This window comes from Apis laboriosa, unplaced genomic scaffold, assembly GCF_014066325.1.
Source record: "Apis laboriosa isolate Shangri-la unplaced genomic scaffold, ASM1406632v1 scaffold22_cov146, whole genome shotgun sequence".
In the NCBI taxonomy this organism is placed as follows: domain Eukaryota; kingdom Metazoa; phylum Arthropoda; class Insecta; order Hymenoptera; family Apidae; genus Apis; species Apis laboriosa.
In genome coordinates, this window is record NW_025222414.1 from 320,606 (window position 1) to 333,755 (window position 13,150).

General features: G+C 44.4%; 1 protein-coding gene across 1 annotated transcript in view; it reads left to right on the forward strand.

Moving 5' to 3' along the window:
• The first annotated feature begins 8,077 nt into the window (after positions 1-8,077).
• LOC122713107 (inhibitory POU protein) overlaps positions 8,078-13,150 on the forward strand; it is a 38,392-nt gene continuing 33,319 nt past the window's right edge. The window contains exon 1 of the mRNA XM_043933260.1: positions 8,078-8,239. Coding sequence (XP_043789195.1) covers positions 8,078-8,239 — 162 coding nt within the window. The remainder of the gene's footprint in view (positions 8,240-13,150) is intronic.

Genomic DNA, 13,150 nt, shown 5'->3' on the forward strand with positions numbered 1-13,150 from the left:
TTGTGCATCCGGGATAAGTTTTCGAGAGGGAGAGAGAGAGAGAGAGAGAGAGAAAGAGTAAGTCTGATTAAGTCTTCCTCCCTCGTCCTCGCGCGAAACTTTGGGACGCGCTCGTTGTTACTTAAGCCATCAGGAAAGAAACTGATTACCCATTCTCGCCGAAACTTTGCCGGAATACCTCCTCCTCCTCCCCCTCCCCTTCCTTCTTCGCGACGATACACGCGCTTTCCCTAGTCCCAAGTTTCTTGACAGCTGCCGGATTGATCCTCGGAATGGTTCTCTTCCTTCGTGGGACGACGTAGATCGATCCCTTCGAATTTTAATTTTAACCGCGATAATTAGGATTATCGATCACTCGTAGGAGAGAAGAGAAAGATGGTGATTTCGATTTATATATCCCGCGAATAAAATCCCAAAACTTTCCTATCTGGACAAGGGGATGTGTTTCGATTCCCGTGGCCGTTAATACACACACACACACACACACATATACACACACATACACACAAGGCTGCTCCATAGTCCCACTTTATACGACCGAAATTCCCAAGTAAGATGCAAGAGGACGCGCGCACAGGGCAGCGGCGAGAGGTATATCAGAGGGGGCGGCTAAAGGTGAGGGGCGGCCGTTCTCGGAGGAGGAAGGGAGGAGGAATTCGTAATATAGAGGGCCGCTCTACGACCCCGTTGGGAGGAATTCCGGGGTACGTTTTAAATTGCTGCATCCCCAACCTCCTTGTTTATGTATGCTACCGTGTTTCTTATTCTTGTGCGGCAGCGAAGGAGAGCGCGCGCCGCCCCCTAACTTTATGTGCACAGTGCCGGCATAAGTATGCAATCTATGCGTCGGTGTGGGCCCCCTCCCCCCTCCTCCCCCGTGTCTGCGTGGATCCGCTGCTGTACATGTGAAAGCGGGTGGCGTGCACGTGCGCGCGAGGCAGCCCGTAGGATGTATGGGTTTCCCCCCCCCCCCCTCTCCCCAATACACGCGATCGCGCCCCTGTATTGTATGTATACGGCGAAACGTGGTCCTACGTTTCCTCGCGCCGTGCCGCCACGCCGTTTTCTCCCTCTCGATTCTTTTCTCGTCTTCTCCAAACACACCCCCCCCCTCCTCCTCCTCCTCCCTTCCTCCCCGTGTTACCATCGTCCCTTCGTCCCACCGCACCGTTGCCCTTTGCACCGTTATCCTTCTCCTCCTCCTCCTCCTCCTCCTCCCCCCTTCTTCCTCGCCCCCCCCTCCCCACTCCCATCTTCCGGCCTCAATTGCTGTAATCTATGGCCTATGCCGGTGGATTTAACCGTGGAATTGAGCCACGGTGATTTGTACGGCTTGTTAATATTGCATCGGTCGTCGGGTGGATGGAACTTGGCCATGGGTTTTCATAGATTTTCAACGGGGGTGTTCACCACTACCACCACTACAAGGGGAGGGGGAGGATGATGATTATATCGACGCGCGCGATACGATATCCTCGCCGGATATATATCGATATAGTGATGACCGCCGCGATGGCCAAACCTGTAAACCAATTTTCCGGGCCGGCGCGATTGACGGGAACGTTCGTTTCCGCGGAACGTTCTTCCGTGCCTCTAGTTGAGCTACTGAATACCTGGTGACGTACGCGGAATATTGATGAGGTTTGATAGATGTGTAGATCGAGTTTGGGCTTTTTTTTTTTTTTTTTTTTTTTTTTAGGGGACAAGTATTCTCGATTTGCTCTCTTTATGTAAATCCGCGCGGATTATTGTTTGGGGAAAAAAAAAAAAAAGGTTTTGTCTCGTTCGTGTAAATTTCTTTCTATCTGATAGGAGAGCGTCGTATTAGATGACGTTCTTCTCCGCAGCCAATTGTAAGGCTTGCCAAATCATTTATCGGGAATGAGCACGCCGACCTCTTTAAGCGTCTTCATAAAAGTTCCGGAGGATTTGGGTCAGGAAATTTAGAAAGTTGAGCCGAGATCGATCGATCGTTTTTTCTTTCTTTCTTTTTTTTTCTTTTCGAGGGTTAAAGTTGTTGAGGAGTTCGAGGGGGTTTACGTGAAATTGATATTTCTTATAAATGTCATAATAGGAAAGCGAAAGAATAATAATCGATAGAATCGCGTATCATCGATCCATCGATTAAATATTTATCGATGTATCTATACATATGGATTGTATTCTCTCGGGGTTAGGCTCATTTGTTTCACTTGTGCTCCGTGCCGCTGAGAAATAGTTTATCGTGTTGCGGTTTCGTTGACCAGAAATCACGCTTGAAATTAATAAGATCGTGGCTGGTATAGTTTAATTAACAAATGTTGGAAAATTAAATTATTCGAGGACTCGATCACGAATGATTAAACTTGGAGGGGAAATTTTTTCGTTAATAAATTACGCGTAGAAATCGAAACTCTTTCTCATCTCTTAAAAAACTAAACTTTTAAAATCCGATTCGAGAGAGGAGACAAAGTCTTCTAATGGACAAATCTTGGGACTTTGATCAGTTTTGAACAGTTGGGAACAGTTGCCGCGACGAAACTTGGCAAGAATATCGTGGTGGTCCATTAAAGTGCTGCGTTATAACGGCGCAGTTCCACAGGTGATTATTTCTTCCCAAAGAAGGAATATATCGAGGAAAGTAGCAAAGTATGTATTCCATCTATTTCCATGGATCGTCGATACGTATTCTGAAGAAAAAAATATTCTAATCGTGGCCGACGAATTCTTCGAAAATCGAATCGAGAGACGTTGTAATCGTTTTATAGACGTTTTACGTCGACTCCTCTTCTTATTGTGGGCGGTAAAGAGTAGAGATTTGCGCGGTGAATGTAATCTGTCGTTGACGAAAATGGCGGGGAACTCTTTACTCGAGTTTTTTATTCACGAGCAGGTGAATGAACGACGCTTGAATAAATGAGAAATCGAGTGAGCGGGAGCGAGAGGGAAAGGACCGTGTGCGTGAAAGGACCGTGTGTGGAAAAATGACAGTCGCGCGGGCCATCGCGAGCTTTAAATCGAAAACGGATCTAACGCTGTTGCGATAACAGAACATTGTACGAATTTTATTTCAAATTTTTTTCCCTTGCTAAATTCCTATTTTTTTTTCCTTTTTTCCTTTTTTCCTTTTTTTCTTTTTTTTTTTTTTTAATTCCACGCTTCACCATTTAACGGTTACGCTTTTTGCGCCGTCCAATTTTTGCAACTTTACCAATTTTTCCCGATTCGCGAGTAAAAAATTCCAAAAACCCTATTTATCTTCAATAAATAATATTTTCAACTGATCGACAGTACGGGTCGACAGGGATGAAAAATTCGTTGTGTGAAACGATTATAATTCTTCTACGATGGAATAATCGACGAGGACGTTTCAACGTATCGACGGTTTCGATTAGAATGGTAAATTTCGAAACGAGAATCAAGTATGCGGGCGTACAGGTATTTCGTATATTGTGCGGAACCGGTACTTGTACGTTCATATTTCCGTCATACACTTATTCCTTGAAATATTCAAGGACCGGCGAGCATCATGCAGAGAATTTTGAAACAGCCCTAGCGTTTTTGTTATACTTTTCTTTCTTTCGAATTGCATGCATGAATTCATAAGGACCACTACTACTGCTGGCAATTTTATGCCGTGTAATGCCGGGGAATTCGGTAACGGTACGCCTGTTTTTAGAATTACCGTTTTTAGAATTAAACCGATGAAAATAATTTCCATTCCTCCTGAGTTATTTAGTATTTTTCCCCACGTAAATAGTATGAATTTTCCCGAGTACCGGCAAAATATCGTAAATCATTGATTCCCTACTTATTTTTAATTTAAGAAAACGACATCGTCGATTTCAAATTTTCCTTCTCGCCTTCCTTTTTTTTTTTTAATTTAAACTCGTCTTCGACGAACGCTTCTCCCTCCCTGGATTAAACGATTTTAAGAATACGCGCGGACAGATCGTGGCGTAGAACGAAGGGTAGTTGCGTGAACCATCCGAGGTTTCAACCCTTGTGCGTTGCACGCCGTGCCACGCATCCGGTCGTCAAATATACGCATTATTATTACGTTAATTAAAGAAATAACATATCACGATCACGTAATTCCAGGTTAACTTTCATTTACCCCATTTTCGAGCAACCCCGCCTACCACTCTAATTATTACCCTCCTTTGAGACGCGTCTATCGAATGTAGCTTGCAACCGACAACCGATTACACGCGTGTTCCCTAACCGCGTCTAACCGAAAACGTTCCTTCCTTCCAAAAAATAATTTTCCAAAAAATAAATTCTCCATAAAACTAACTGTAATAATAATAAAAAAAAAAATCTTCCCTCTTCTCCTTCTGAAAAAATCTCAAGAATCCCACGCATCCTCGTATATTAACCATCCTTCCTTAACTCTCTCTCTCTCTCTCTCAGAATCAATTCGTTGAACAAGGAACGTAGAAGAAACGTTTCCTTCTCAAGTGGGAAACGGGTGAGGTGCAAGGATCGCGGCGGTAAACCTACTAGGCGTAGGTTTTGATGGCAGACAGCGGTGGTGACCCGTGGATAGAGGAGGGATACGCGGAGGGATCTCTGTCGGTCGGAGGGAAGGTTTGGATACCTTGTCGAGGATAGGCTGCCGGTGCAAGTAGGTTTAATATTTGATACCGCGGGCTGGTCATCCTGCCGAGGCGATAACACAGGCCCCGCGGGAACCTTCCGCCCAACATCCCTTGGAAAACGACTGCCGCCAAACTCGCAACCCGCCTCCTCCTCCTCCTCCTCCTCCTCCACCGCCGCCTTTCCTCCCCCTTTTCCGACCGCGGTTCCATCTCGTGTGTACCGTCTTTTCCCTCTTCCTTCTCCTTCCTCCGCTCTTCCCATTACCTCCCCCTTTTCCCTTTTTTCGCCCTGGAAAAATCAACACGATTGTCCTCCCGTTCGACCGATAAACGCGTGCGTACGTAACTTTTTATATGGATTATATCTCCTTCCATATAAGATATATCTTTCGTTTTTTTTCGAAACGATGGTGAGAGACGGATTGAAATTTCGAATCGAATCGGATAACGAAGGTTTTCGCCTTCGGTTGGTCGGTTCACCGATTGAGAAGCGAAGAATAGCGTGAAACGCGGCTTTACTCGTTTATTGGATCGACGAAAGTCCCGTAGCCTTGTGGGAGCAACGGAGGGGATCTGGGTTAGGGAAGGGTCCATGACACTTTAAAAATTCATTATGAAATAGCTCACACAAATCTGCACTTACTACGAGGACGCGGCCGATCAAACGGCGGCACAGCTGATCGTTAAAATACCTTCGATTCACCTCCTCGAGTTTCGGATGTATACGTGAGATGAGATTATTGTACAGAAAACGCCAAACTTCAAGGTTGGAAGCTACCCTGAAAGGTTGAATAAGGAAAGGAAATTGATTCGAACAGTTACGTGAATTTTACTACTTTACTACTTGCATTCGATTCGATCGTGCATTTTTAAAATGTTGGAAATCCTCGAAGAAGAATAGAATATAGGGTTGAAAATTATCCGTGTTTGCTCGATCGATTTTTACGTGTATATAAGTATACACGATTATTTTAACTCGTTGATAAAAATTGAATATTCAAAGAAGATTTATTATTACCGTCGGAAGCAAAAATACGTTTCAACGGCATTATTTATGCGCAATGTAAAAGACCGCTTTAAATAATAATCATTTCAAACGACACAGGTTAACCACAATCGAATACGTTACACAGACAAATCGATTATTCTTTCGAATAATGTATGCGATGCTTTTTTTTTTTTTTTTTAAATGCAACAGCGTCAAGAAGGAAACAAAGGCTGTTTCGATTATTTACCCATTTTTCTTTGTTCCACCCTGTTTTCAATGGAGTTAATATAAATATACCACGCTTACTACTTCGGTGTAATAATAATACTTAAACGGAGGAATAAAGAAAGAAAATACTAGCTCCGACACTATCGAGTCAAACGCGTAATTAAAACACCTTCCTGAAAATAATCAAACTTAAAAATCTCTAACTCGCCAAGTAACGCGAATCGACGAATACGGTAGCGAGTAGCGGGTATCACAAATAGAAGACGACAAAAGGGAATCCGTGCGATACTTCCGTGAAACTAATTCGCATCCAGATGATCGAAAACTATATTGATACAATTCCAGAGCATGAGAAGGATTGAAAAAGAAGGAGCGGTGGGACGCGTGGGGAGAAGGAGCTGCGTAAGCGACCTTGGCTGACAAAGGGTGACTGGTGCCGCCGACCAGCCGGTTTACGACGCGAGCCAACTAATCCAACGGCGGCAGCAGTAGCCGGAGAGAGATTTCGCGGTGGTCGAAGAAAAGCGAGCGGACGCGAGGGAAAGAAAAGTAGGTGGACGACAGGCGAGGCGAGGCGTCTTCGGCCTCAGAGGCAAGGTTGAAGCGGGTTTCGAGGCAAGGTTCGGCTGGGGGTGGAGGCGGGAGGGGTGGACGGGCGGATGGATGGCTGGAGGGGGGCGGCGGCGGCGGCGGCTCGGCCGAGGAAGGGCGTGTAACGCGTCGGTGGTGGTGCGGGAAGGGGAGGGAGGACGGAAGGGACAGGGGTTGGGAGGAGAGGTGGGAGGGGAGAGGTAGAAGGTAGAAGGCAGGGAGGACGGACGAACGGGGTGGCCGCGGTTAGCGACACCCATGCGGGGCGCGAAAGCGAGGGCAAAGATGGCCGACTGGGACGAGCGCAGGGGCGCAAGCGTGACGGTGCGGCAGGCTCCGCCCCCTGCACGACTTTCACCCCTCCGCTCGTTCCGCTCGTCCGCGGCTTCCACCCGGTGGTGAAACGGCGAGCAACCCCTCCGCCTGCCGAGCACGCGCCACTCCGCGAATCTGCTGCTGGATCGGACCGGTCATCCCCCCTCCCTCCCCCTCCTCCTCCCTCTCCAACCCACCCCCTCTTGTTCGCCCCCGTTCGTTGTTTCTTCCCTCTTCTTCCTCCATCCCCCGTGGAAGAGTTCATCCACGGAGCAATCTTGGCCGGCCAGTCAGCGCCAAAAAGTGCACAGCTTCAGGACGACACGGCATCCCGCGTTTCCACGTTCTATATACATATATATATATATATATATACATACATACATACATACATATATATATATATATATATACATACGTTTCTATAAGCTTCTATACACGGCAACGCAGCTCGCATCTTTTTTTTTTCTTCTCTCCTCCTCCTCCTCCTCCTCCCTCCCTCCCCCATCTCCCCCCCCAGTTTCGAATTGTGAATTTTCGAATGTTCACCCCCGTGACGGTGACGGCGACGGTGACGGTGACGGACGGACGGCTCTCCACTTCCGTCGCGGAACGGAATTTTCCTTCACCTGTTTGTTCGCGGCACGCTGTGACGTTCGTTCGATGTACGCCGATGTACGCCCTACAAGAAGATTAAATACGTGTCCGTATTGTATTCGCGGGGACGGAATATAAATATCGAGAAGCTGAACGCATCATCAGGTTTTTCTTTAAGTGAAGTGCCAAGGATCGGTCGGACGAATCCGGGATCCGTTCGACCGTCGCCATGCTCGAGACATAGAGGACGAAAGCGGCGAGCAGATGTGCGAGCAGTCTTACGTGGATGCGATCGTGTTGTGCAGCATCCCGTACGTCGTGCATCATGCGAAGGGATCCGCGATCCTTTCGACGAGCGAGCGCAGATAAATCGGTGGATCCGCTACGACTAGGATGAGTGGTGGCTACTGGCTCGTAGAGAGAAGAGGCGTGTGTTGTTGAGTCGAGCTCGAGTTTAGATACTCTACGATAAAACGAATCGGGTGGATTTCTTCGGGTGTGAAAGTGAAAGTGGAAAGGAGGAAGACAATCTGCTTGGTCGGGCAGAGAGAGAGAGAGAGAGAGAGAGAGAAAGAGAAAGAGCGAGAGAAAGAGAGAGAGAGAGAGAGAGAGAGAAGAGTTGCAGACAGAGGGGGGGGACGACGTCGAGATAATTCTCGCGCACACAGATGCGAACACCGCGGACACTGATGTGAAGCAGAGTCGTTCCGTTTGAGGGTGCCGGTTCTCGACTGGTTTAGGTCTAAGCTTAGGCGGCTTAGACTTGGCTGGCAGCAGGATGATGTACTCACCGGACAAGATGATGGGGAGCAAGGGGCTCCACGGGGCACCGATCACCGCCCCTGGCTGTTTCCCTTCGGGAAGGTACTCGCCGCCTCCTTATCGTGCCGCACCGGACCCCATGCCGCCGCCGCCGCGACGCTGTATGCCCAATCCTACAGTGAGTAAATTTTCATTTCACCGTTTCACACTCGTCCCGTCATCTTTTATTTCACCCCGTTACGTTCTTATGCTTATCCTTCTTCGAGCTGGGGAAGGAGGAGGAGGAGGAGGGGGAGGGGGGAGGGAGAAGGGGGGAAGGGATCGATGTCCCTTAATAAAAGATCTCGCTCTTTGACGAGACCTGGATAAATTGTAAAGTGGATATAGGAAAGAGATTTAAAGCTTTGAACGGAGTCGAATTCCTTTTGTCGATGTCTCGATCGTCTCGTTAAACGAATAAATCGTTAATCTAAATAAATTTAAGATTATTTATATACCGATCGATATAATCGGTTGTCGGGTTGTTGCTTAATTTGAAACGCGGGAATTAAACTTTCACCGCGTAAATCGGATTATATTATTTCATCGGGATTGAGAAGAAATCGTTCGAGGTGGTAACATAAATCGGTATATCGCGATTAAAGAATCCGCAAAAGGGTGATACATTATACATGAAGGTTGAAAGAGACAACGGTCTTGATACGGTTTGGAATGTAGGAGCGCGATAAAAAGAGACGTTGAAAGTTCGTATCATCCATTTTCATTGGCCGCAACTTTCCCCTGTCACATGTATCACACATTCCGTGCATCCGTCGTTTATCTTGCCGACGCTTAACCGCCGTGCATACCCTCCGCGAATATGCTTCTATTCCGATTTCAACCCTTCTGATCGATGGAATTTTCTTCCTCCCTTTTTTTTTTCTTTTTTCTTTTTATTATTTTCATCGATCCAAAAATTGGCAACGAAATCTTTCTCGATCGTCATCAAAGGAAATGGGTATTAAATATCTCCTCATAAGCCTTGTAATTTATTAACAAGCATTGTATACTGTTGAATTATAGCGAACAATTATCACTATATTTAATAAGGCATAAATTATTCATACATTATATAATATTCGATATTGCCTCGCAAACTTGATTTCACGCACAACACTCCATCTTTCCCAAAATATCTATCTTTCAAATTATAATAAATATTTGATCAATTTCTTTTTCCCTTTTTTTTTTTTTTTTTTTTTTTTTATCAAACTCCTCTCAACCAATATAACTTCGATATAACAAAATATAAATTCCAATATTCGCACTGGATACAATCTAATTTTAATCTTTCCCATCTCCGTTTATGTCACATCAAGGATTATCTCCAACCCCCAATCTTCGAATTCGCATCGAAACGAACGATCCAAGGATTCTACAATCAAACATCTTCCCCTTCCACGCATCACCAATTGATCTGAACAGAATCAATCGCACTCCGTTTCCTCGTGCTTATTCCTCTTCCTCTTTTCCTCTTCCTCTTTTTTTTCCCCTCTGACAGCTCTCGTCGAACCATCCGCACGCGGATGAGCATCCCTCTCCGCGCGGGGGTGGTTCCAGCGGAGAGAGCACGCCTCGAGCCCCAAACCCGCGATCTCTCCGGCGTGTCGCGGACTCCATGGGTCTTTAGTTTATTCATGTGACGTAATAGGATAAAAAGCGTCGCTGTGAGCCGAGTGGCTGGATGAGATTACAGCCGTACTGTTACCGGCCAGGTAACGCCAGGGATCCGATGTAATCGTTTCTTCCTCGTCGATTTCTCTCTCTCTCTCTCTCTCTCTCTCTCTGTCCTTCTTTCTTTCTCTTTCTCCGCGCTACACCCCGTCGATCCAATTCTCGTCGTCGCTTGGATCCAAGCGAACTCGTCATTCGACTATCGTGGAAATATTTAACGAGTAGTTACAAGGGGGGAACAAGTTTCTTCTCCGACGCGTGGCCACGTTTATGCAAAGTTTGAAGCGGAGCGTGGTTTTAGGATGCGTTTTCAAGGGCAGGCGCGAAACGAAGGGAAGGAAGAGGTTCGATAGATTCGATATTTTCTTTTTCTTTTTTTCTTTCCTCATCGATTAAAAAATTAATTCCGACAACGAAGCTGTTTCGAAGTTGTTTCTTTCTTTCTTTTACAAAATTTCAAAAGATCGTGGGCTTAATTCCTGTGTTGTTAATTGTTCGTAAACATAGAGCGTGTTCGCGGTGTTTAATTATCTATGATAATTAATACAGCTTTCATTACGCATTCATCGTACCACTGGTAATTATTCACGTTTCGATGACCATCGTTTCGCGCGTTTTCCGCTACGTATCTTCTGCTTGACTGGAATATTGATGAGGGCGGTTTAATAATTAGAGCCCGAACCCCCTTCTAGATCACCGGCATCTCCAATTCCCAATGTGTTTCCAACCGCTCACGCGATGTTACTTGTTACTTTTTAACGAGGTATCGATAATTTTGATGAAGAAAAAAAAATTATCTTTAATTTATTTCCGTATCGACAGAAAAAAAAAGGAAAGAAAAATCGAACGGAATTAAAGTAATTCTTAATCTCTCTCTCTCTCTTTCTCTCTCTCTCTCTCTCTCTCCTCGAATTTAATATTAAGAAAAAAAAATCGGCGAAAGAAGGAGAATATGATTGGAAAAGATATGGAACAACTGTAACGACCGTTGAGGGACTCGACGGGCGACGATTATCGATTGGTCGGTGCTACGTTCACCGCGCGTCATCAGCCATTAACCATTGAAAGTAAACGCTCTCTTTTCCGATAGCCAAGACCGCAAAACAACGTCAACGGAAATCGGGAGAATTTCATGCCATGACACGGTGGCTGGTGCACGCGCATTAGGAATTGAATCACAATTACGTTTAGGGATCATGAGATGTAATGTAATCGATGTATTCTCCATGATAAAACGTTAATTAGCGTGGGAATGGGGCGGGTGTTGGTTGTCTGTTGGCACTGTTGCGCGGAGAGCGACGATTAAGAAGACGCTTAATAATTGTTGTATTGTTGAGATACGAAGAATTCTCGAGGAAAGAGCAACATTTTATTTCTTATTTCGGTGGAAATTTTTATTAGGGTGTCCCATAAGTTTGTTAATGCGACAAGAAATTTTAATTGATTATTTTTATATGAACATGCAGACTTATCTATTAGTCTTCCCAGAACTCTTTTAAAGTACCTTTCGTTGGTGACGCAGTGTGTTTTAAAACTTTTTTTCTACGTTCGATATGAATAGGAAAAAAGGAAGGATATTTATGATGTGTTATGGTTTAGAGAAAGGTGATAGTGCAAATGATACTGCGGACGAGATTTGTACGGGAATGGTGTTGGAGATTCAAAGGTGGCAATTTTGACTTGAAAGACTTGAAAGATCGCAGATTGGAAGCGAAAGGATCGTTGTTCGTTCTTCGTATTCTTCGAGCGTTGCTCGAAACGTTATATTATTTGGTATTACGGGAAATTATTCATAGAACGATTTATTAATTTTCAATCGGTCTTAATAATACAAGTGTCAACATTCGAGAAAACGTTCGATAAAATACTGAAAGTTTGATTAATTCTACGTATTGTTTCGAATAACGATTGTTAAATTATATTATTATACGTCACATTGTTTTGTTATTGTTACGTTACCCCGCAGTATTTCAATATATGCATTTTATTCATCGTATTACGGTAAAATCGTAACCAAATTATCGAAGATTTTAATTAACGTTACACTTCAAATATTCCCTCTCTCTCTCTCTCGAATCACTCTTTGTATTCTTGTATACAAAAACATTCAATGACATCGTTAATTATTCGTATAAATTTCTTGATTAAAAAGTTTACGCTTTAAATATTCCAATAATTTCTGAAAGAGAGAGAGAGAGAGAGAGAATATTCGATTCGAGGAAAATCACGATATACAGACGATTAAAGATACAAATACAAATTGACAAGAATACGTACGGGTTCAAAAATTGAACGAGTCGCGACCTCGATAAAGGTTAAAATTTTCTTTGCTTTGTTACATCATTGAAGTGTTCGTTACGATGTTCCCCAGGAAAGATCGCGGAGGCTATTGTAAGCGACGATGATGAGCAAATCAAACCGCGTAGAACCAACTTCGTCAATGGCCGGAGTTTGAACAGGCGCTCCTCTTGTGTAATAACGAGCTTTTCTACGGAACGGATACCATTCTACCTGGATGGAGCCGTGTAACCATGTGGCCTGATTTCTCAGAATTTTCCGCGGAATTCAATATTTGACCAAGTCGTACATTTCTACCCAAGCGCTAACGGAGAATCTTTGCAACCGAGTACACGGTGTGACGTCAACTTGTAGCCCACGGTTCCTTCCTTCTCTCAACTCGTACAAGCGAGCTGTATGCGCACCTACGTCAAATTTGTAAAATCTACCGTAGCGCTTCTTCAAAAAGCAACCTTCTTCAAAAATTTCCTATTTATCCAGTACAGAGTTTCAATGCAGTTGGAGTTTTTCCTTCGATATTATTTCGAACGAGGCGTCGAGGGTCTGACGAGCGTAATTGGCATCTTCCACTTTTTACGTTTTTAACAAAGATATTTTAGTTTTAACAAAGATATTTGCTTTGTTTATTATTATTGCGTGTAGAATATTCGAACGATTGTATTCGATAAAATTGGATGTTTGAAAAGTTGTTTACGCGTTGATTAGATTTTATGTTTGTTAAAATTATCGTAATAACTGGAATTAAGAAAAAAAGGAAGAGAAAAAAGAGAGAGAGAAACGAAAAGACAAACGAAAGGAAAAACCAGTTAATCGCGAAATCTTCGTTCAAACAACGAAGCCAAACCCAATTATTCCCCACGCGAACAATATTTCCACATGTCCTCGGGACTCGTATCAGACAGACACGTAACAGTCTCTGATCACTCGATAAAGATCAACCTGTACATCACCGGCCGTTATTTCCGTCCCCTCTATTTCTGAATCGAGGAAATTCACGGTCGATAGGAAAAGGAGAGAGAGAGAGAGAGAGAAAGAAAGAGAGAGAGAGAGGGAAAAAAGAAAATTAGAAAAGACGGTA